Genomic DNA, 24,758 nt, shown 5'->3' with positions numbered 1-24,758 from the left:
CACACCACCAATGTTTCCAGGTGGGGGAGGGGACACTGATCCAGCACTGTGATGTCATACCTGAGGCCACCGATCCCCTGTGAAGAGCCCACTGCACCCCATCCAATAGGAAGTGTCCACATCAGGCAGGCACTGACATGGACACCCAAAGAAGGACCCAAGCCAGGAAGTAAACTGAGGAGAAGACTCGGGAATGGACTGTTACATGACTGCGGCTACAGGGGAGTAAGAAGGGGGGTTATAGGGCCGAGTTTGGCGTGTTTTATTGGTTGGAGGGGAGGATGAGGGGGCGGGGTTTATCCCGCAGAGGCTATAAGGACAGATGAGTGAATAGAACGTTCTCAGATCAGAGATTTGTGTCTCTTTATAGTAGAAGGAAAGGAGAACCCATAACCCCCCCCCTTTATTTCTGTACATTGCGGGGTGCAGAAACGCCACTGAAGTAATAAATATTATTCAGGGGGTGGTTACGGATTTCCTCTATTTATTGCATATATGTATTAACTTGTCTACTCCCATAGTTAGCTAGTCTATTAAAACTCTGATAAGCACAATGATATAAGGTTAGCTATGAAAACACACTGCTTAGTAAAACAATGTCTTATTTATTTCCCAAGAAAATAGGAACATGCTAGCATGGAAATACTATAGAGAATTATACAGAGTATATGACAAAAGAACATGAAAGCTACTTATCACAATGCTTTCCTCGAGATATTGTTTCGTCGGCTGGGCTCAGGATGGCAAAAAAGGGAGCCATGCGGCTCAGAGAGCCACCGGCTTGAGCCAAGAGCGAAAAGGGTAGAGAAAGGAAGCTCCCTGACTCGTTCAGTCCTTTTATACTTCAATCAAGCAGGACAATCATCAATCGTCTTGTCAGCTATTGCCCCTTTCAAGTTTGCTTGCACAGCGTTGTAACAACAGACGGTCTGGAGCCAAGCATTGTTCAGCCTTGATGGAAGCCTGATCTCTTCTTTCAGATATGCTACAAAGACATTCCAGACCGCCCCCAAGAAAGCAAAGGCTTGGTTGTATCAACCAGAAAGAAACTCCAGACTTCCCTCCACCTGGAAGGCCAATCAGGATGAAGATTATAGCGTCCCCTGGTCTAAGGGTTGGGGGTCACACTATGGAGAGTCGGGGAGCGGATCTCTCACACAAAGCAGCCGAGGAATACATAATAAATACCAGAGACTATTATAGAGTCACACAGCCGGGGATATGGGGGGATAAAATTTAAACCCCCCCAGAGTTTTTCTAGATTGTCTCTGATGATACTTCTGTGGAGAAAAGCGAGGGATGGAAAGTGCCACACGTGGTCCTCTGCCAGTGTTGGTGATGGTCATGGTGGACTCTTAGTTGATGGGCAGATATCTCCTTGTCTTCTGTTCTTGGGAACATATCTGCCCATCTATAAGGAATATGGTTAGTGGTGGGTTCATATAAATGATTAGTTCACCAAATTTAATGATCAATGTATACTTACAGCAGAAATTTTTTATTTTTTTTTATTCTTGGTTGGATTGGTGAGGTGTTAGAACCCTTGTCAGTATTTATTATCTATCTGTGATTGTGTCGGGGAGAATCACCTTCTCCATCTGCCCTGATGACCTTTGTCACCAAGACAGAAAGTGATTGGAGATGCCTTCAAAGGACAAGAATAGAGGGACATTCTCCCAATGGGGACACCTGACTAAGAGAGGATTTCTCTTCCAATTGTAGAGATTTCTATTCACTTCCTGTTTTTGTGTCTCTGGGACAGAAAATAAAGGAAAATCTCCCAAACAGGACAAAGACAGTGGAAGAATAAACAGTAGTTTTTACTCTTCTCTATTTCATCCAAAACAAACTAAAGGACAGAGGGACCATTGGCTGCAAGTGCTGAACGGATGCCGATCCGATGCTGGTTTCCCAGCATGCTCGTTCAACAGAAGCTGGTCATGAGATTAATTTCTGTCAGAAAAGCAGCTGAACACACGGGCCGGAAGTCGGTTGGTTTGTACTGTACCGGCTGATTTCGGCCAAAGTGTACAGGGCATAACACAAACTTTAACTCCAGCCACAGATAATTTTCAGTTTTGGGTGGAGTGTTGAAGAGTTAAAGCAGAACTCAATTTCTGACCCATGCAGTGGAGCTGTTCCTGCACTGTATGGAATAACTGCTTATTTTGTCTAGGGGCGCACTGAAAAGCTATACTTACCCAATCCTTTGATCCTCCAGAAAACAGCGCTCCCCCACATCCAACAATGGACTGTTCCTGCCGTCCTCACATCCAGAGCCGATCTATGGGCATGATGACGTCAGGAACAGTTCATGCACAAGACCCGCTAGCGTGTGGGGGGGGCGTCATGGACCGGTCTTGCACACTGGGGATCAGAGAATTAGAGAAGTATATCTCCCAGTGGCAGCCCGTCAATGGGGGGTGCTCGGGCACGGCCCCCCCCCCCCCCAAAGCTGGGCATGAAAAAAAAAGTGGCCCTTTAAGAGCATCTGGTAAATGGACACTGAGCCGTTCACTAGAAGCTTGACTTCTGCAATCAGGTGATTGCCGCTGAAAAGCTTCATTGGGAGTTGTTTGGAGTGTTTGCATGAATCTATCCATGGCTGCCGCCGCCACCCCCTATTCAGGCATCCAGACCCTTTTCGGACGCCTAAATTACAGCGGTGGGGGTGTTTTTAAAGCACCCTATTAGAGCCATAGGCTCTAATAGGCTTCAAAAAAGGTGAACTCGGAGCCTAAATTTCTGCCTCTGTCTTCTCCCTGCTTTTGTCATTCAGTATAGAGAGCATAAAGAGAGTACCAGCCAACTACCCTGTCCTCTTCTCTGCTTTAATTAAATCAAACCCCTCAAGGCTAAAATCTACAAAATGACCTGACACTTTATCACCCCTTATTCAAGGGAGAAGCATACTTTGAAAATTATTTAGCAAGAGGCTCCCACTCATTGTCTCTGGCCCAGATAGGCAGGGCGCACGCCCTCTTCTGAAATCTCTGCAGCAACAGTTTACGCAGGATTTTAACTTAGCACAAGCTACACAACACACCAGAGAAAACAGGTCCTCTTCAGTTGAACTTTATTGCAAATCCCGGACGAGCCCCCAATTGTTTGCTTTGGTGTCTAGTAGACATTTAGACCTCTGCAGTGTATCAATGTGCTTTTACTACACAAGAATGCTGTACATACAAACTGCTACAATTATAGGAAAGATAATACAAGACTGGTAGATATACATATAACAAACAAAATGCTACCTACTTCCTAGCAAATAAGCAGAAACTACGGTCTGTAAACAGTAGAAACACACACTGAAAAATTACTTAACTCAGGTTGTAGTGGGTTCACGATCTCCGTAGACAACGAGGACCCCAGGCTTAGTCTATAAGCAGTTGATGGAGATCAGACAAAAGCGTCTTCGGGTATAGCCTCTTCTGGCTGTACAGACCTTCTTTGGTTGTAATTCATCATAAAGTCCCCCTTTCAGTCTCTGTTGGCTTTTTATTTAAAAAATGTTACCACTTCCACATGGGTGTGGCCCCTTATGCAATACTGTGTTTCAATAGGAGAAGCATTCTCCAATTCGTCCTCTAGACGGCACTGTTTATATCATACATGCCAAAGGTCATGTATATATATAAAAGAAAATCAAGCTATTGTTTGACCAGGTTATAGACTTGTTCACCGTAGTTACAGAGACAATAAAAACATGTAACTGTCAACTGAAGTACAATAGTTCATTGTTTCTATTGTACCCAACGGCATTTGTTTGAGAAGCATCCCCTCAAACTAACTTGATGTCCGTTTCTAAATCAAACATATTGTTTTATATACAGTAAGCCTGAGACATATATATTTATATCAAACACAACACAGAAGAACACACGCCTGGCTGTCAAAGAGCTTTAATATTTTCAGGCCCAAAAGAGTCCAAACATCATAAGGACGAAAGGACCTCAAACCTCAAGGAAAGAAGACCTCCTCTCTCTGACTATGCATATAAAAACACCATCCTCTGATCCGTGACATCATTGCGCACGCCGGCCAAAGTCTCTGAGGCATTTTACTTTTTTTTTTCTAGCTATGCTTAATGTCGATTCCCGCATTAACATTGAGAGTTGCTTTTTACTTAAAGTGGTGTTCCACCCAAAAAAAAATTCATGAATGTGCCTAAAAAAAAATTAAAAAAAAAAAACATTGGAAAAAATTTTTTTTTTTACTCACCTCTAAATGGCTGTTGCTAGGGGGTCCTTCGTAGTCTGCCTCCTTCAGTGCCTGGGCTCTTGACATCACTTCCCCTCGGCGAAGGAAGGGCTCAGCCCCGCCCCCTCCCTCTTGTCAATCATCTGGGACACGTGACAGGTCCCAGATGATTGCGCGGCCAATCATGGCGCGCGGTGCCGCTCATGCATGCGCAGTGGGTGCCCAGGTGTGAAGCCACAGCTGGGTGCCCACAGTTACAATGCCGGCGCTGCCAAACGGAGGGGGAGACGAGTGGGGCTTCGATCCCCCGCATCGCTGGACCCTGGGACAGGTAAGTGTCCGATTATTAAAAGTCAGCAGCTGCAGTATTTATAGCTCCTGACTTTTATTCATTTTTGTTATAATGGGAACACCACTTTAAATACATTTGTAACCTTTTTAATACTACACCATGAGCTTTGTCTTGCTTCTTGTTCTGTTCTTTTGATGTTGTTGGATGCTGAGGTGTCTGAGAGGTGGTGAGCATACTAGCTTGAGGTCCTTTTATCCCAATACCGGTTTGGTGCTGTTGGGCCAGAAAAAAAGGTTTCTACCACTGAGCTAACACTCCCCCCCCAAATGAGAAGAAAAAATTGTAAAACAATACTACAATAGAAAGCCTTGTTTGCTCAAGAACAAAATGATCTCTGTTACATCGGTATTACAATTATTGCCAAAGCTAGTCTGGCACGTGAGAAGGAAACCAACAACCTCTGATCACATTTGCAAGTTTATTTGAAAAAGAAATACAAAATAGAAGAAAGAATTGGGAAGTTGAAAAATTTGGAAAAGCAGCACCTCATTAATTACAAGAGACATTAATTTCTGTTATCTCAGAACACCAGAATCAACTTTACCCACCTCCAGACTCCAACTATCTCATTTTAGAAGGAGACCAACTATCTCCACGATCCACAACAAGACCTTCCAAGGATCCGGAAATCAACAATTATGCAGCGTACACACGAGCGGACTTTTCGACCGGACTGGTTCGACGGTCTATCCGACGGACTTTCGGCAGACTTTCCCAACGAACGGACTTGCCTACATACGATCACACCAAAGTCCGACGGATTCGTACGCGATGACGTACGACCGGACTAAAATGAGGAAGTTGATAGCCAGTAGCCAATAGCTGCCCTAGCGTCGGTTTTTGTCTGTCAGACTAGCATACAGACGAGCGGACTTTTCGACCGGACTCGAGTCCGTCGGAAAGATTTGAAACATGTTCAAATCTAAAGTCCGTCAGATTTTTGACCGGAAAAGTCCACTGCAGGTCCGATGGAGCCTACACACGGTCGGATTGTCCACCGGATTCGGTCCGTCGGACCAGTCCGGTCGAAAAGTCCGCCCGTGTGTACGCGGCATTAGTTCTAATAGCATCTGTCATTCTATCAAGCAAGCCTGTTATTATATAAGTGACTTAACATTAACGTATACGCACCTTTCCCTTATCGAATGAATAGGGTCATAGAGGAAATGTAAACATTGTTCTGCACCATAAAGATCATACAGGTGTCAGCCCTGAGGGGATTAATGGAGACTATAGCAATAGCTCAATCCATTCCATCATTCTATCTATATCCAATCATTGATCAATATATCCATATACAGAGCCGAGGATTTCCACTTCCCGAGACTGTATACTCCCCGTCACCTGTCCACGTTACCACACACACAAACAAACATGGCTAGAATCATTGCTGACAACTGTTTGTTAATCCCCGCCCCTACACATCATAACCAATAGAAACAAGACTAGAACTGGCTGTTTTTATAGTGACAATAATTACAGCCAATCACAGTGGGGGGGGGTGGTTGGGGAATTCACGATAAGTGGACTTGTTATGTGGGGACAGAATTATAATTGTGGACATTATTACCAGACAAAACATGTTTTGGAAAGTGGAGGGGGATTAGAACCCCTCTCAGGTTTTTACTGCAATCTTGGACTTCATGAGAGAGATCTCCCCATACCTCCTGTCCTGGTGACAATGTTTTACAAGATAGGAAATGATGGAAAATCTACAACAAGGTCACAGACGGAAATAAAACTCTGACAAAGGTTCTTTACTCTACTAAAGAAAAGCATTTTTACTTCTGTCTGTGTTGTTGGAGAGTTCCCCTCACTTCCTGTCTGGTAAAACATTGTCACTGAGACAGGAAGTGAGGGGAAATCTGTCTGATGGACCACCGGATAGCAGTATAAATCTGATAGGGGGTTCTAATGCTTCCCCCCAACTCCATCCAAAACTTAAAAAAAAACCTTTGGACTACAGATATACTGTAAAGATGTAGGCCTTAGGGCTGTCATCCTGATCTTGGCTACAGTATTTAGTGTTTCACTGATCTGGAATAAGCATGCAGCCAGTGAAGCTGGAAAAATCCGACCTCCTGCATGCTTGTTCTTGGTCAGTGACACACTAGGTAGTGAAGTGAGGTTTAGGATGAAGATGACGGCTCCCAGAGCCTGCAGCTTTATAAATTTAAAAAAAAAGTCATGTTTTTTCTCTACTGCTTCCTCCTATTGCCTGGGTATTACACCAGATTCTTCCCCCTGTGAGGTCACCAGTCTCTGAGCAGAATCTCACATCTGTTTCCCCCCAGATATCTTTATACAGGAACCATTCCCTACATATACCCCAGCATGGAGGGGCTCAGTGAAGGTGGAGGTGAAGGTGTGGAGATGTCGGATCGGGTCACACAGATCATAAAAAGAGATCCGCCCGGCCTCATAATCCAGATCTATCCTGACTCTGTTACTGGAGACTTTGCTGGGTAATCCGATCTCCTTCCTGTCATGTCTCACCCAGTAATGCTTACCCCCCAAACTCTCCAAACACCAGGACTCCCTATTATATCCAATCCATGACTGATCTCCCCATCTGTTTATTCTGGGGTAACACATCCCAACTTTCCAGTACCTTGACCCCCCGACATCCACTTCCCAGTAATGTCGCCCTGAGGAGAAAATCTGACTACTTATCACCTGAGAACTATGAAATCTCTCTGGTGTTTCTGGGTGATTCTGTCTCTCATCTGACCAGGAGGCAATTTTCCGGTCATCTGATATATGTAGATGATTACCAGCTGTACTCACATCCAGTAATAAGTCTGTAACCCCCAACGTTTGCTGTAATATATCAGATAAACCTGTGTGTAATGTGTGTGAGATCCCAGCCACATCCAGATCCCCTCCATCATGGAGAAGTTTATCATGTCTCTTTCCGTCCTCATCATCTCCAACCTCAGTATCACACAAGTCACCTGTGTCCGATTCCTGTAGGACAGTCAGTGGATTCCTCAGGTTACACAGTTCCTCAATGTCCCCCATCTTCCTGGACAGCTCCTCCTTTTTTATTTCCAGCTGTTGGATCATATCAGACAGCGATAGTGAAACCCGCTCTGCCTGTTCCGAGATCTCACTCAGGACTCTCTTCTCCAGGTCTTCCAGATGTCTCCTGAGGTCTCTGAACAGGACAATGACTCTTTCAGTTTCATCATCTGCTTTTCCTTGTACTTTCCTCCTGCGTTCCTGCAGACTCTGGACTTTTTTCTCAGTCTCCTCTCTCTCTGTCATCAGTTTCTGCAGAACGTTTCTCAATTTCTTCTTCTTCGTCTCAGAGGCCACATTCAGAATCTCCACCTGGTGTCCCCGATGTTCTCCAATGAAACCGCAATACACACAAATACAGGAGGAGTCCTCAGTGCAGTAATACTCCAGAACCTTCTTATGGATGGAGCATTTCCTGTTCTCCATAGAAGTGGTGGGGTCACATAAGACATGTTCTGGTGACTTGCTGTGGACTCTCAGGTGATTGTCACACAGAGAAGCTTCACACAGCAGACAGGATTTCACAGCAGGTAGAGGAGTGTGAATACAGTAAGTACAGAAGACCCCGGACTCCTCCTGATCTGGATGGGTGGACAGGAAAGTCTCCACTATGTTACGCAGTGTTATGTTCCTCCGCAGTGAAGGCCGCTCCTGGAACTCTTCTCTGCATTCAGGACAGGAATAACCTTTAGACCTCTCCTGTGTATCCAACACACGATCAATACAGTCCCGGCAGAAGTTGTGTCCACATTTCAGGGTTATAGGATCTGTATAAATGTTCAGACAGACGGAACATTCCAGCTCCTTCCTCAGATCAGCAGACGCCATTACTGAAAGCAGAAGAGAGAAAAGAAAGTGAAATTCTCTGACACTCAAAGCTAAGCTCCAGGAATTCAGCCACTTTGAAAACAGTGTCAGATTACTAGGGGTTACGTCCAATGAGGTGCATGCCACTTTGTGGATTTTACCTGTTAATTACATCTAAGTTTTATGGAACACCAAGAGTACAGCTATCATTACGCTCCCGGTACTCCGGCAGGAGAGATGTTGTCTTCTCATGTAGCAACCTCTCTCATACAGACATGATATAGGTGCAGTCAGTCAGAATTCACATTTTACTTCCTGTTCTGATGGGATATATTGTAGTACAGGGATAAGAACCCACTCAGGGGGTAATTTATACACTGTATGTACTAACACAATAGTAGATTAGAGTTTCTTGGGTTAGGATGAGGTTTGAGTTGAGCATGGGCTTGAGGTGAACCCAAATCTCCTACTTTAGCTGCCTTCAGGTGATCCCTGAAAACTCATCTCTTCAGGGAAGCCGATCACGCCTCCAGCTAATCTCTTATCATTTCATTCAGCTCATTCCCCACAGTTACAACCTTATGTAACACTTTCCCCACCCTTTTAGATTGTAAGCTTTTCTGAGCAGGGTCCTCTTAACCCTTTTGTTTTTTATTGTACTGTAACTCTATTGTCTCCCTTTTTTATTGTAAAAGCCCTGCGTAAACTGTTGGCGCTACATAAATCCTGTATAATAATAATAATAATAATAATAATATATTTGAAGTTTGTGGAAATTGCAAGCTAAGGTGGCCATTTGTTTGCTACAATTGCACCCAACGATCGATAATCACTTCCTCCTAGCAAAGAGCTTTGGGTTCAGTTCAGCCATGAGTGTGTCATAAGTTCTAGCCATTTGCAGTTGGAAAAAACAGCAAATTAATGCAATTATTCATTGACAACTGAGCAACAAATTACCAATCTGTTCTTTTAGCTCATGTTCCCCTCTCCTTGCATTTTTTCAGGTGTTTTGTTTTTTTAGAGGAATATGCAAAACTTTATTTTTGTTTTATAATGTTTTAGGGCCAGTGATTGAGGATGCTCAGGAATCAATTTTGTCTGATGTTGAGGAAGAGAGCACCAAGTAATCTCTGGACAGTGACTTTCGGTCCATGAGAGAATCTGGTCGGCTTCCTTCAAAGCTGACTGCACCTAAATTGGGTGTCCCTTTAGAAGGGGTCCAGTGCTGGAGAGATAGTGACCGCTCTGAGCTCCAAGATGTTGATTGCGAGATTGGCCTCCTCTGTTGGCCATTTTCCCTGAACTGTCAAGGACTGAAAGACTCCTTCTCAGCCTGACAGACATGCGTCTTTTGTAAGAACCTTTCAATTGTAAAGAAGGAAAGATCTTCCCTCTGTTAGAGTTGCAGTAACGATTCGCCAGGACAAAAACTTGTTTGGAGGATAGGAGAATGGGTAGATGCAGCCAAAAAGCCTGCTTTTCCAATGCTGACAGAATATGTAGTTGGAGAGTTCTTGAATGAAATTGGAAGAAGGATATATGTCTGGCATGTATCCAGGATCTGACCCAAGCATTGTAGGCACAGGGAAGGCTGGAGAGCATATTATTGAAGTTAAACACCCAGCCAAAGGTCTGAAGCAGCTGCAATGTCTTTCGGACATTTGAGTTGTAAGGGAGATGAGTCAGTCAGCAGACAGTAATCTAGAAAGCCTACCACCTGGACGCCCTGAGTTCTGAAAAGGGCAAGCAAGGGTGCCAATATATTTGTGAACAACTTGGCAGTAGAAGACAGGATGAGAGGCAATTACTGACCTTGAAATTCCAAAGTATAATTTTGGCATGTGAAGGAATTTGTTGAGAGGTTTAAGTCCAGGAAAGGACAGATATCCTTCATTGGGGTTTGGCACAGTGAACAGGTTAGAGTAGAATCATTTGAACCTGTCCTGTGGTGGTACTAATACAATGACTCCCTGAGAAAATAGGTGGTTCAATGTCTTTTGCAATCTGACTGCCCTTGGCCAGTTTTTGGTTGATTTGAAAGAAGAAAGCAGTGAGGTGGTAGAGTCTTGAACTCTATCTTGCACTTGTCTGAAATAACTGAACCCAATAGTTCAGGGATGTCTGTGATCCAGAGGGATGTAAACTGCAACAAACATCCCCCCACTCTTAGGAGTGAGGGCACCCCCTTCACTGTGAAGAGAGCTTTGGAGAGGGCTTAGTAGCCTTTGTTTACGAAGCTTTGTGCTGAAAGGAAGGGGTGAACTTAGATTTTGAAGTTGAAGGCAGGTTTGAGCGTTGAGGTGCTCTCCTTTTGAGAAGCTGGAAGCTCCTGAGGAAAGGCCTTTGTTACATTCGTCTGAGGAAGTCAAATTTTCTCACCTGTGACCTCTTTGATGAAATGGTCAAGTGCCTTAAGAAACAGACATTTTCCTTGAAAAGGCATACATGTGCAGCACCTTTTACAGGCAGTTTCTACTGTCCAAGCCATAGGACTCAGAGCATATGAATGGAGATTAGAGCCATTCTTTATATTTTCTACAAGACACATTCCAGGGCATCAACACAAAGAAGAACAACAGAAAGCAATTGTTGTAAATGCTCTGCAACAGCACAATAGTGAAAGACGGGGGTTATGTTGGTTATTTTTTGTCCTAGTCCAGTTAGGTGCATTTTAACATAATGAAATAGCAGCAAGAACTGGTTTCAGGGCTGAGCCGCTCAGGTTAAATAGAGCTTCTCAAATTTTCTGTCATCAGAATCTTTAAAAGACAGAACATCTATTTAATATGTACAGTGAGATGTTTTTAGGACAGAGATGTTAGTGTCAGCCACAGGAACAGCACACTTCTTTTTTTTTTTGCAAACTTTCTTTTCCACTGGGTAGAGTTCAGCAAAGATTTTTGAGGGAGTGAAAATCATTTTCAGGCATGACCCAATCATGAACTGCACATTCTGTCTGTTCATGTTTTTGTTGGTCTCTTTGTGCTTAAAGGGGAATGGCAAAATGGAGGAGAGTCCACTAGTACAATGCCTTTTGCAGACAGAGGCAATGAGCTTGTCAACGTTAGAAAGCATATTGTGTGAAGCTCCCTCTTCAATATAGTGACAGTGTGGGGGAGAGAAATCTTCTGCAGCTTTTTCCAACAAAGCCTAATCAGGTTCCAAATGGGTTGAAAAATGAGAGTAGGAGAAGAGGCTGGGTGTTTCTAAGCTCTGGACAAAGATGACTGAATTTGCGCTGTAATTTGTCTTAGGAATTGTGACACAGAATCAGAGAATTCTGCTTTTGTCAAGCAGGCCATTTGCTGCATGCATAAAATAGAGCTGCAGCTGGAAGATGAGAACGGTGTTAAAACCAGTTCCTGCTCAACTGTAAGGGATGCATCATCACTCCAAGTTTAAGTGTTTTGCGGGCTTTTGGCAGACTTTTCTCCCTTTTGCCTGGTCTCTGCCAGGTTCAGGGGGCACCTCAGTATCTTAAAACATACGAGCATCAGGCTTCCCATTCATAGACCCAGGCTGGTAGGTAACGTGGAAGCAAAATCTTGCGAAGAAGAGGGCCCATCTGGCCTGGCGGGGGTCTTAATCGTTTTGCTGCTCTCAAATATCCTACCTAGGTTTTTATTATCAGAAAACACAAGAATAGGATATGCCGCTCCTTCTAGCAGATAATGCCATTCCTCCAAGGCTGATTTAATGGCAAGTAATGCCCGATCACCAACATCATAGTTCCTTTCTGGAAAGTGACAGGGTGAAGTAGGGATTTTGTCCCTTGTCGTTGAGACAGTATGGCTCCCACAGCAATCTCAGAGGCGTCAACCTCAAGAACATAGGGCAAAGCAGGGTCTGGATGTTTCAGAATGGGTGCAGATGTAAAAAGACCCTTCAGTCTCTCAAATGCAGTTTGAGCTTCCAAGGTCCATGTGAAAGTTGTGCGCAATCTTGTTAACTGTGTGATAGGGGAAATGATATCAGAAAAGTCTGATGAATTTTCTGTAAAAATTGGCGAACCCCACAAACCACTGCCCGGTTTTTTTTTATCAGTAGGGGCAGGCCCCTATTGCGGATACCTTCTGCAGATCTATGGCAATTCCACCTGCGCTAAAAAAAAAAAAAAAAAAAGACCCAAGAACTGGATGGTGAGCTTCTCTAATTCGCACTTCTCCGATTTAGCAGAGAGATGATGTTCACTCAGTTTGCTTAATACTTTCTTTACATGGACCTGATGTAACTCTAGTGAAGTAGAAAAATTAGAATATCATCTAAATAGACAATAGTAAATAAATCAAGAAAGTACCAAAACACATCATTCACAAAATGCTGGAAGGTAGCTGGTGCGTTACACAGTCCAAAGGGCATCACCAGATATTCAAAGTGCCCAAAATGAGAAGTAAAGGCTGTCTTCCACTCACCACCCACTCTGATTCTGATCAAGTTATAGGCTCCCCTTAACCAGTTGCCGACCGCCGCATGACGATGTACGTCGACAGAGCGGCACGGGCAGGCAAAAGGGCTTACATGTACGTCCTTGCCTGCCCGCGGGTGGGGGGTCCGATCGGACACCCCCCCCCGGTGCCTGCGGCGGTCAGCAAATCTCCCCCGGCGATCGGTGGTGAGGGGGAGGCCATCCATTCGTGGCCCCCCCCTCGCGATCGCTCCCAGCCAATGGGATCATTTCCCTGCCTCTGTATTGTACACAGAGGCAGAGGAAATGATGTCATCTCTCCTCGGCTCGGTATTTTCTGTTCCGAGCCGAGGAGAGAAGACTGTAATGTGAGTGCACCAACACTACACACACAGTAGAACATGCCAGGCACACAAAACACCCCGATCCCCCCCCCCGTCACAAACTGACACCAAGCAGGTTTTTTTTTTTTTTTTCTGATTACTGTATTGGTGTCAGTTTGTGACAGTTAGTGTGGTAGGGCAGTTAGTATTAGCCCCCTTTAGGTCTAGGATACCCCCTAACCCCCCCTAATAAAGTTTTAACCCCTTGATCACCCCCCGTCACCAGTGTCGCTAAGCGATCATTTTTCTGATCGATGTATTAGTGTCGCTGGTGACGCTAGTTAGTGACGTAAATATTTAGGTTCGCCGTCAGCGTTTTATAGCGACAGGGACCCCTATATACTATCTAATAAATGTTTTAACCCCTTGATTGCCCCCTAGTTAACCCTTTCACCACTGATCACCGTACAACCGTTACGGGTGACGCTGGTTAGTTCGTTTATTTTTTATAGTGTCAGGGCACCCGCTGTTTATTACCGAATAAAGGTTTAGCCCCCTGATCGCCCGGCGGTGATATGCGTCGCCCCAGGCAGCGTCAGATTAGGGCCAGTACCGCTAACACCCACGCACGCAGCATACGCCTCCCTTAGTGGTATAGTATCTGTACAGATCAATATCTGATCCGATCAGATCTATACTAGCGTCTCCAGCAGTTTAGGGTTCCCAAAAACACAGTGTTAGCGGGATCAGCCCAGATACCTGCTAGCACCTGCGTTTTGCCCCTCTGCCCGGCCCAGCCCACCCAAGTGCAGTATCGATCGATCACTGTCACTTACAAAACACTAAACGCATAACTGCAGCATTCGCAGAGTCAGGCCTGATCCCTGCGATCGCTAACAGTTTTTTTGGTAGCGTTTTGGTGAACTGGTAAGCACCAGCCCCAGGCAGTGTCAGGTTAGTGCCAGTAGCGCTAACACCCACGCACGCAGCGTACACCTCCCTTAGTGGTATAGTATCTGAACGGATCAATATCTGATCTGATCCGATCAGATCTATACTAGCGTCCCCAGCAGTTTAGGGTTCCCAAAAACGCAGTGTTAGTGGGATCAGCCCAGATACCTGCTAACACCTGCGTTTTGCCCCTCCGCCCAGCCCAGCCCACCCAAGTGCAGTATCGATCGATCACTGTCACTTACAAAACACTAAACGCATAACTGCAGCATTCGCAGAGTCAGGCCTGATCCCTGCGATCGTTAACAGTTTTTTTGGTAGCGTTTTGGTGAACTGGCAAGCACCAGCTGCCTAGTACACCCCGGTCGTAGTCAAACCAGCACTGCAGTAACACTTGGTGACGTGGCGAGTCCCATAAGTGCAGTTCAAGCTGGTGAGGTGGCAAGCACAAGTAGTGTCCCGCTGCCACCAAGAAGAAGACAAACACAGGCCCGTCGTGCCCATAATGCCCTTCCTGCTGCATTCGCCAATCCTAATTGGGAACCCACCACTTCTGCAGCGCCCGTACTTCCCCCATTCACATCCCCAACCAAATGCAGTCGGCTGCATGAGAGGCATTTTCTTTATGTCCTCCCGAGTACCCCTACCCAACGAACCCCCCCAAAAAAGATGTCGTGTCTGCAGCAAGTGCGGATATAGGCGTGACACCCGCTATTATTGTCCCTCCTGTCCTGACAGTCCTGGTCTTTGCATTGGTGAATGTTTTGAACGCTACCATGCACTAGTTGAGTATTAGCGTAGGGTACAGCATTCCACAGACTAGGCACACTTTCACAGGGTCTCCCAAGATGCCATCGCATTTTGAGAGACCTGAACCTGGAATCGGTTACCGTTATAAAAGTTAGTTACAAAAAAAGTGTAAAAAAAAAAAAAAAAAAACACAAACAAAAATATAAAATAAAAAATAATAGTTGTCGTTTTATTGTTCTCTCTCTATTCTCTCTATTGTTCTGCTCTTTTTTACTGTATTCTATTCTGCAATGTTTTATTGTTATTATGTTTTATCATGTTTGCTTTTCAGGTATGCAATTTTTTATACTTTACCGTTTACTGTGCTTTATTGTTAACCATTTTTTTGTCTTCAGGTACACCATTCACGACTTTGAGTGGTTATACCAGAATGATGCCTGCAGGTTTAGGTATCATCTTGGTATCATTCTTTTCAGCCAGCGGTCGGCTTTCATGTAAAAGCAATCCTAGCGGCTAATTAGCCTCTAGACTGCTTTTACAAGCAGTGGGAGAGAATACCCCCCCCCCCCGTCTTCCGTGTTTTTCTCTGGCTCTCCTGTCTCAACAGGGAACCTGAGAATGCAGCCGGTGATTCAGCCAGCTGACCATAGAGCTGATCAGAGACCAGAGTGGCTCCAAACATCTCTATGGCCTAAGAAACCGGAAGCTACGAGCATTTTATGACTTAGATTTCGCCGGATGTAAATAGCGCCATTGGGAAATTGGGAAAGCATTTTATCACACCAATCTTGGTGTGGTCAGATGCTTTGAGGGCAGAGGAGAAATCTAGGGTCTAATAGACCCCAATTTTTTCAAAAAAGAGTACCTGTCACTACCTATTGCTATGATAGGGGATATTTACATTCCCTGAGATAACAATAAAAATGATTAAAAAAAAAAAAATGAAAGGAACAGTTTTAAAATAAGATAAAAAAGCAAAAAAATAATAAAGAAAAAAAAAAAAAAAAAAAAAAGCACCCCTGTCCCCCCTGCTCTCGCGCTAAGGCGAACGCAAGCGTTGGTCTGGCGTCAAATGTAAACAGTAATTGCACCATGCATGTGAGGTATCACCGCGAAGGTCAGATCGAGGGCAGTAATTTTAGCAGTAGACCTCCTCTGTAAATCTAAAGTGGTAACCTGTAAAGGCTTTTAAAGGCTTTTAAAAATGTATTTATTTTGTTGCCACTGCACGTTTGTGCGCAATTTTAAAGCATGTCATGTTTGGTATCCATGTACTCGCCCTAAGATCATCTTTTTTATTTCATCAAACATTTGGGCAATATAGTGTGTTTTAGTGCATTAAAATGTAAAAAAGTGTGTTTTTTCCCCAAAAAATGCGTTTGAAAAATCGCTGCGCAAATACTGTGTGAAAAAAAAAAAATGAAACACCCACCATTTTAATCTGTAGGGCATTTGCTTTAAAAAAATATATAATGTTTGGGGGTTCAAAGTAATTTCCTTGCAAAAAAAAATAATTTTTTCATGTAATCAAAAAGTGTCAGAAAGGGCTTTGTCTTCAAGTGGTTAGAAGAGTGGGTGATGTGTGACATAAGCTTCTAAATGTTGTGCATAAAATGCCAGGACAGTTCAAAACTCCCCCAAATGACCCTTTTTGAAAAGTAGACACCCCAAGCTATTTGCTGAGAGGCATGTTGAGTCCATGGAATATTTTATATTGCGACACAAGTTGCGGGAACGAGACAAATTTTTATTTTTTTTTGCACAAAGTTGTCACTAAATGATATATTGCTCAAACATGCCATGGGAATATGTGAAATTACACCCCAAAATACATTCTGCTGCTTCTCCTGAGTACGGGGATACCACATGTGTGAGACTTTTTGGGAGCCTAGCCGCGTACGGGGCCCCGAAAACCAAGCACCGCCTTCAGGCTTTCTAAGGGCGTAAATTTTTGATTTCACTGCCTATCACAGTCTCGGAGGCCATGGAATGCCCAGGTGGCACAAAACCCCCCCAAATGACCCCATTTTGGAAAGTAGACACCCAAAGCTATTTGCTGAGAGGTATAGTGAGTATTTTGCAGACCTCACTTTTTGTCAAAGTTTTGAAAATTAAAAAAAGAAAAAAAAAAATTTTTTTTTTTGTCTTTCTTCATTTTCAAAAACAAATGAGAGCTGCAAAATACTCACCATGCCTCTCAGCAAATAGCTTGGGGTGTCTACTTTCCAAAATGGGGTCATTTGGGAGGGGGGGTTGTGCCACCTGGGCATTCCATGGCCTCCGAACTTGTGCTAGGCAGTGAAGAGTGAAATCAAAAATTTACACCCTTAGAAATCCTGAAGGTGGTGATTGGTTTTCGGGGCCCCGTACGCGGCTAGGCTCCTAAAAAGTCCCACACATGTGGTATCCCCATACTCAGGAGAAGCAGCAGAATGTATTTTGGGGTGCAATTCCACATATGCCCATGGCCTGTGTGAGCAATATATCATTTAGTGACAACTTTGTGCAAAAAAAAAAAAAGTAAATAAATAAATAAATTGTCACTTTCCCGCAACTTGTGTCAAAATATAAAATATTTCATGGACTCAACATGCCTCTCAGCAAATAGCTTGGGGTGTCTACTTTCCAAAATGGGGTCATTTGGGGGGGGGGTTTGTGCCATCTTGGCATTTTATGGCCTTCAAAACTGTGATAGGTAGTGAGGAGTAAAATCAAAAATGTACGCCCTTAGAAATCCTGAAGGCAGTGATTGGTTTTCGGGGCCCCGTATGCGGCTAGGCTCCCAAAAAGTCTCACACATGTGGTATCCCCGTACTCAGGAGAAGCAGCTAAATGTATTTTGGGGTGCAATTCCACATATGCCCATGGCCTGTGTGAGCAATATATCATTTAGTGACAACTTTTTGTAATTTTTTTTTTTTTTTGTCATTATTCAATCACTTTGGGACAAAAAAAATGAATATTCAATGGGCTCAACATGCCTCTCAGCAATTTCCTTGGGGTGTCTACTTTCCAAAATGGGGTCATTTGTGGGGGTTTTGTACTGCCCTGCCATTTTAGCACCTCAAGAAACGACATAGGCAGTCATAAATTAAAGGCTGTGTAAATTCCAGAAAATGTACCTTAGTTTGTAGACGCTATAACTTTTGCGCAAACCAATAAATATACACTTATTGACATTTTTTTTACCAAAGACATGTGGCCAAATACATTTTGGCCTAAATGTATGACTAAAATTGAGTTTATTGGATTTTTTTTAGAACAAAAAGTAGAAAATATTTTTTTTTCAAAATTTTCGGTCTTTTTCCGTGTATAGCGCAAAAAATAAAAACGGCAGAGGTGATCAAATACCATCAAAAGAAAGCTCTATTTGTGGGAAGAAAAGGACGCAAATTTCGTTTGGGTACAGCATTGCATGACCGCGCAATTAGCAGTTAAAGTGACGCAGTGCCAAATTGGAAAAAGTGCTCTGGTCAGGAAGGGGGTAAATCCTTCCGGGGCTGAAGTGGTTAAGTCTAATTTGCAGAATACACGTGCTTCCTGTAGTCTCTGGAACAGTTCAGGGATGAGTGGTAAGGGCTACCGATTTTTAATGGTTACTTTGTTAAAGTCCCGATAGTGAATACAAGGCTGTAGCATGTGATCTTTCTTTTCAACAAAGAAAATACCACCCCAGTATGAACATAGCCGGATAAAGACCTTGTTGAGATTTTCATCAATGTATTTTCGTAACTCCTCAAGTTCAAGCTCAGAGAGTGGGTAGATCCTTCAAAAGAGGATCTCTGCGCCAGGTAAAAGTTTGATAGGACAATCGTAAGGTCTGTGAGGGGGAAGAGTGTCAGCATTCTTTTTATTGAAGATGTCCAGGTACTCATGATAGACAGAGGGCACCAGTTTAGCGGTTTCAGAGTCCACGTTGATACAGAGAAGTGGTTCTCCCAGACTGGGTGTAGGAAGACAGAGTTTCTTGCAATAATTAGAATGGAAAGTCACTTCCCCAGTGGATCAATTGATGAGGGGGTTATGTGCCTTCAACCAGGGTTGCCCCAGGATAACGGGGAACAGAGGAGACATAATGACATCCAGACATAAGAATTCCTGATGACCGGAAGCCGTAATACACAGGATAGGTGCAGTCTCTAGAGTGACAGCTCCAGATTTGATGCCTGAACCATCTGCCAGGTAGACCAAGAAGCTGTTTCTTTTGGCACAAAGGGCTAGTTCATGCATGGCTGCGAATGAAGAGTCCACAAAACAGCTACAGGCCCCAGAATCCACAATGGCGGAAACAGCGAGAGTCTTTTCCGCTAGCTGGAAGGAGACTGGCAGCATAGTGTGGATTTGACCATAATTCAATGCAGCAAACTGTATGAGGTGGAGGAGAAGGTCTCCTATGGCGTCTTCTGGGACAAGTCTGTAAAAAGTGTCCTTCATCCCCACAGTAGACACAGAGATTATTACAGCGACGTCTTGACCGCTCTTGTTTTCACAGAGGAGGTCTAGGGAAGCTAGCATGTGGAGACGCCTTAATGTCAGTGGCGTTCTCTGGCATGGCCGCAATGGAGACAGACAATGGGTTCCCAGGAACGAGCAGGCATTGGATGGAGCTTCCCAGAACTTTCAAACTGTCTTTCGGGCAGGCGGCAGTCATTCTGTATGCAGAGATGAATTAAGTCATTTAGGGAGGTGGGTGTTCCCACCCAGGCAAGTTTATCTTTGATAGCTTCAGACAAGCCAAGACGAAATTGAAAATGTAATGCTGAGTTATTCCATTTAGTATCAAAGCTCCATAACCAAAAATCCGATACATAGTCCTCCACAGATCTTGAGCCTGTTGTAAGTGGCTCTGCATGGTTTCAGCAGTCTGGTGACGGAAAGGATCAGCGTATAATTGGGACATGGCAGCGAAAAAGGAGTTTACTGGTGCCAGGACAGGGTCACGTTGCTCCCAAAGCTGGTGGGCCCAGGCCTGAGGTTCCTCCAGCAGCAGAGAGCTGAGGAACCGAACCCCATCTTCACTTCCTCGGTAGAGAATGTGCTAGGCAACAGAGAGAAATAAAGTGCACTGGCATTCTGAAAAGTCCTGAATTTCCTACGGTCCCCAGAAAAACATTCAAGTAAGGGAGACTGAAATAACGAGGTTGGCCTCTCTTGTATCTCCAACCCGGGTCCCATTGGAGAGTGAAAAAGAGGGAACCAAGGGATAGGAGGAACACGAGTACCTGCAGGTGTAGATCAGGAAACTTGCAGCAGGAGATGCGACTTTGGGAAGGCAGAAGAACCATCAGGTCAGGAGGGGCAACCGTGCACCGTAGTTCAGCTGGGATTAAAGAGGCACTCTGCTTGTACTGTGGAACTGGAACATCTGGAGAAGTAGAGCTTCTGGCAGGATTGCAGCAGGAACTCGCAGCAGGTCGCAGGACCGTAATCGCAGACCACTGGGCAGGCACTCAGATGAGCTGGGAAGCTGAAGTCATCAGACAGGAGCGTGGTTGTGGGATAGCCAAGGTCATCAACATGTGGGCAACAAGGTACGGAATCAGGAACGGAGCCAAGTCAGGGACGAGCCGAGTAAGGAGGAGGAGCCAGGTAACAGAATCCAGGATCAGGTCAGGAGATAGCCGAGTCAGCAACCAAAGGAACATATCAGAGATAAGCAGAATTAAGGGAACAGCTGAAGACCAGTAAGCATTAAGGCACAGACAGAGTCCTCTTTAAATAGCCCGCCTGGCACCAAGGTGCCTTATGCGTGCGCACTATGGTGCGCCCTTCTGTTGCGTGCAAGCCCATATCTATTGGCAAGACGTCTTCTAGTAATTCCTTGACAATAGTACGAAAGATGTGCATTTCATTATTTGACAAGATGAAACTATTGACACGGTTGGAGCTCATTTATTTTTGGTAAAAGGGTACAAAAAGGAACATCGCTGTTTCCATATTTATATACTAATATTGGAAAAGACAAAGGGTACAAAATGGAACATATATATATATACACACACACTACTATAAAAAAAGGCGCAATCATGATGAAAAATCATATTATTTAAAAAGGAAGCTATTATCTCATCATATTTTTGGGTTTGTTGTATTCATTATCTATATTGTTCGAAATGTGTGTTATAATAGCCACACCCAAGTGGTAGTTTAACCACTTCAACCACAGAAGATTTGCCTGCTTAATGACCGGGACATTTTTTGCGATTCGGCGCTGCGTCGCTTTAACTGATAATTGCGCGGTCAAGCAACGTTGCACCCAAACAAAATTGGCATCCCCCCCCCCACAAATAGAGATTTCTTTTGGTGGTATTCGATCACCTCTGCGGTTTTTAGTTTTTGCGCTATAAACAAAAAAAGAACCATTTTTTTTTTAACTCATGAACTCTAAGGCTTGCCCAGATACCTGAGGGTACCATCTTAAAACCCATGGTGTATGAATAAGTTCCCCGTGTCCAGTACCGTATGATTAAGATAAGAAAAATGGAAGAAAACCATATATTACCGGAGGGACTTCCTATACACCACTTAGCTCTTACCCACACCTAATATACAAAAGTGATGGCAGAAAAAAGACCTAGTAGTCCACCAAGTCTTCCCATTTTGATTTTCATACATTTTGAAGAATTGTTTTTTACTTTTTTTCTGAGTATAGATCTATGTTTGAAGCCATTTACTATTGACTGTCTCACTACCTCGGCTGGTAGTTTATTCCAATCGTCAACTGCCCTTTCAGTAAAATAATACTTTCTAAGATTAGTTTTGAACGTTCCTCCAGTTAGTTGGAGGTCGTGTCCCCATGTTCTTAATTTTGGTTTCATATTGAAAAAATCGCCCTCCTGAACCTTGTTTACCCACTTTATAGGTTTCAGTCATGTCTCCCCTTTCCCTTATTTCCTGCAGACTGTACATATTAGGTTCCTGAAGTCTCTCCTGATATGTTTTATTCCCCAAACATTTCACCATTTTTGTTACCCATCTCTAGACTCGTTCTATCTTATCAATATCTTTGTGTAAGTGAGGTCTCCAGAACTGGATACAGTATTCTAGGTGAGGTCTCACTAAAGATCTATATAGAGGAATCAGGACCTCCTTCCTCCTGCTGGTGATCCCTCCACTGATATACAGTGCCTTGAAAAAGTATTCATACCCCTGGAAATTTCCCACATTTTGTCATGTTTCAACCAAAAACTAAAATGTATTTTATTGGGATTTTAAGGGATAGACCAACACAAAGTGACACATAATTGTGAAGTGTTGTAAAGTGGAAGGAAAATGATAAATGGTTTTTAATTTTTTTTTTTACAAATAAATATGTGAAAAGTGTGTGGGGGGGGGGGGGCATTTGTATTCAGCCCCCTTTTCTCTGATACCCCTAACTAAAATCTAGTGGAACCAATTGCCTTCAGAAGTCACCTAATTAGTAACTAGAGTGTGTAATTTATTCTCAGTATAAATACAGCTGTTCTGTGACGCCCTTAGAGGTTTGTTAGAGAAAATACGTGAACAAACAGCATCATGAAGGGCAAGGAACACACCAGACAGGTCAGGGATAAAGTTGTGGAGAAGTATAAAGCAGGGTTAGGTTATAAAGAAATCTCCCAAGCTTTGAACATCTCACGGAGCTCTGTTCAATCCATCATCGGAAAATGGAAAGAGTATGACACAACTGCAAACCTACCAAGACATGGCCGTCCACCTAAACTGACCGGCCGGGCAAGGAGAGCATTCATCAGAGAAGAGCCAAGAGGTCCATGGTAACTCTGGAGGATCTGCAGAGATCCACAGCTCAGGGGGGAGAATCTGTCCACAGGACAACTATTAGTCGTGTTCTCCACAAATCTGACCTTTATAGAAGAGTGACAAGAAGAAAGACATTGGTGAAAGAAAGTCATAAGAAGTCCTGTTTGCAGTTTGTGAGAAGCCATGTGGAGGACACAGCAAACATGTGGAAGAAGGTGATCTGGTCAGATGAGACCAAAACTGAACCTTTTTGGCATAAAAGCAAATCGCTATGTGTGGGGGAAAACTAACACTGCACATCACCCTGAACACACCATCACCACTGTGAAACATGGTGGTGGCAGCATCATGTGGTGGGGATGCTTTTCTTCAGCAGGGACAGGGAAGCTGGTCAGAGTTGATGGGAAGATGGATGGAGCCAAATACAGGACAATCTTAGAAGAAAACCTGTTAGAGTCTGCAAAAGACTTGAGACTGGGGCGGAGGTTCACCTTCCAGCAGGACAACGACCCGAAACATCCAGCCAGAGCTACAATGGAATGGTTTAGGTCAAAGTATATTCATGTGTTAGAATGGCCCAGTCACAGTCCAGACCTAAATCACATTGAGAATCTGTGACAAGACTTGAACATTGCTGTTCACAGACGCTCTCCATCCAATCTGACAGAGCTTGAGATATTTTACAAAGAAGAAGAATGGGAAAAATGTCACTTGCAGTTGTAATTGCAGAAAAAGGGGGTTCTACAAAGTATTGACTAAGGGGGGCGCCATACAAATGCCCCTCCCCCACACTTTTCACATATTTATTTGTAAAAAAAAAAAAAAAAATTGAAAAAAATTGTAGATTGATGTGACTGTGGGGGGAGGGGACATTAGAGTGTAAGCTCCTCTGTACAGAGACTGATGTGACTGTGGGGGGAGGGGACATTAGAGTGTAAGCTCCTCTGTACAGAGACTGATGTGATGTGGGGGAGGGGACATTAGAGTGTAAGCTCCTCTGTACAGAGACTGATGTGACTGTGGGGGGAGGGGACATTAGAGTGTAAGCTCCTCTGTACAGAGACTGATGTGACTGTGGGGGGGGAGGGGACATTAGAGTGTAAGCTCCTCTGTACAGAGACTGATGTGACTGTGGGGGGGAGGGGACATTAGAGTGTAAGCTCCTCTGTACAGAGACTGATGTGACTGTGGGGGAGGGGACATTAGAGTGTAAGCTCCTCTGTACAGAGACTGATGATTGTGGGGGGGAGGGGACATTAGAGTGTAAGCTCCTCTGTACAGAGACTGATGTGACTGTGGGGGGGGAGGGGACATTAGAGTGTAAGCTCCTCTGTACAGAGACTGGTGTGACTGTGGGGGGGGGGGGGGACATTAGAGTGTAAGCTCCTCTGTACAGAGACTGATGTGAAGGGCTAAGTGTACAGCACTATGGTATATGTCAGCTCTATAGAATGATTAGAGATAAGATCGGAGTCTGCTATAACTTCTCTGTAATAAGATATAAATCGATATCCTCCCCACCCTGCCATGTCAGCCCCCCCTCTCCCCTCACATTATTGATTATTGATCACCTATAATCTGTATTATTGATCATTTCATCCATGCATCCTCCTCCCCCATCCTCACCTCTTAACACAATTCCTCTTCCTGTCTCTTCTCTAAACACTAGAGGACCAACGAGGTTTAGCTGAGGCTCCCGTGTTCCATCAGATTAAGCGACCCGTCAGAATTTGTAACGGAAGTGACGTTCTGCCACAGCCATCTTGGTACACCCCGCACTCGGCCACAGTAAGGATACAGTGAGAAGGAGGCAAGCGGACATTTTTGTACACCCACCGGAGTCTTGCATTTCACGCTTATTTTTACCACTAAACTCAGCTTATATAGTGAAATACAGGATTTAGAAGTCCGTCTGACTGTTCTGATGCTAAATTGTAAAAGCAGCGGCAAGTCTGCTGATCTCACAGGTTTTTTGATCTGACAGAACATCGCTGATTTTACAATTCAACATCAAAACAGTCAGACTGATTTTTAAATCCTGTATTTCACTATACAAGCTGAGTTTACTGGTAAAAATAATTGTGAAATGCAAGACTCCGGTGGGTGTACAAATATGTCCGCTTGTCGCCTTCTCACTGTGTCCTTACTGTGGAGGAGTGCGGGGTGTACCAAGATGGCCGTGACAGAACGTCACTTCTGTTACAAATTC

At 44.1% G+C, this 24,758-nt stretch overlaps 1 protein-coding gene across 1 annotated transcript; it reads right to left on the bottom strand.

Moving 5' to 3' along the window:
• Positions 1-4,956: 4,956 nt before the first annotated feature.
• On the bottom strand, positions 4,957-24,256 carry LOC141122700 (E3 ubiquitin/ISG15 ligase TRIM25-like). The gene is made up of 2 exons (XM_073611995.1): positions 24,176-24,256; positions 4,957-8,403 (listed from the first exon to the last, which is right to left on the bottom strand). Exon 2 carries the CDS (start codon positions 8,399-8,401, stop codon positions 6,827-6,829), a length of 1,575 nt encoding a protein of 524 aa, XP_073468096.1. The 5' UTR covers positions 8,402-8,403; positions 24,176-24,256; the 3' UTR covers positions 4,957-6,826.
• Positions 24,257-24,758: the final 502 nt, after the last annotated feature.

The sequence above is a fragment of the Aquarana catesbeiana genome, linkage group LG01, assembly GCF_042186555.1.
Source record: "Aquarana catesbeiana isolate 2022-GZ linkage group LG01, ASM4218655v1, whole genome shotgun sequence".
Taxonomy (NCBI): domain Eukaryota; kingdom Metazoa; phylum Chordata; class Amphibia; order Anura; family Ranidae; genus Aquarana; species Aquarana catesbeiana.
The sequence above is the reverse complement of the archived record's forward strand: the minus strand, read 5'-3'. Positions and strand labels throughout refer to the sequence as shown.

Coding starts and splice junctions, on each gene's coding strand:
- LOC141122700 (XM_073611995.1), bottom strand. CDS start 8,401: ATGGCGTCTGCTGATCTGAGGAAGGAGCTGGAATGTTCCGTCTGTCTG.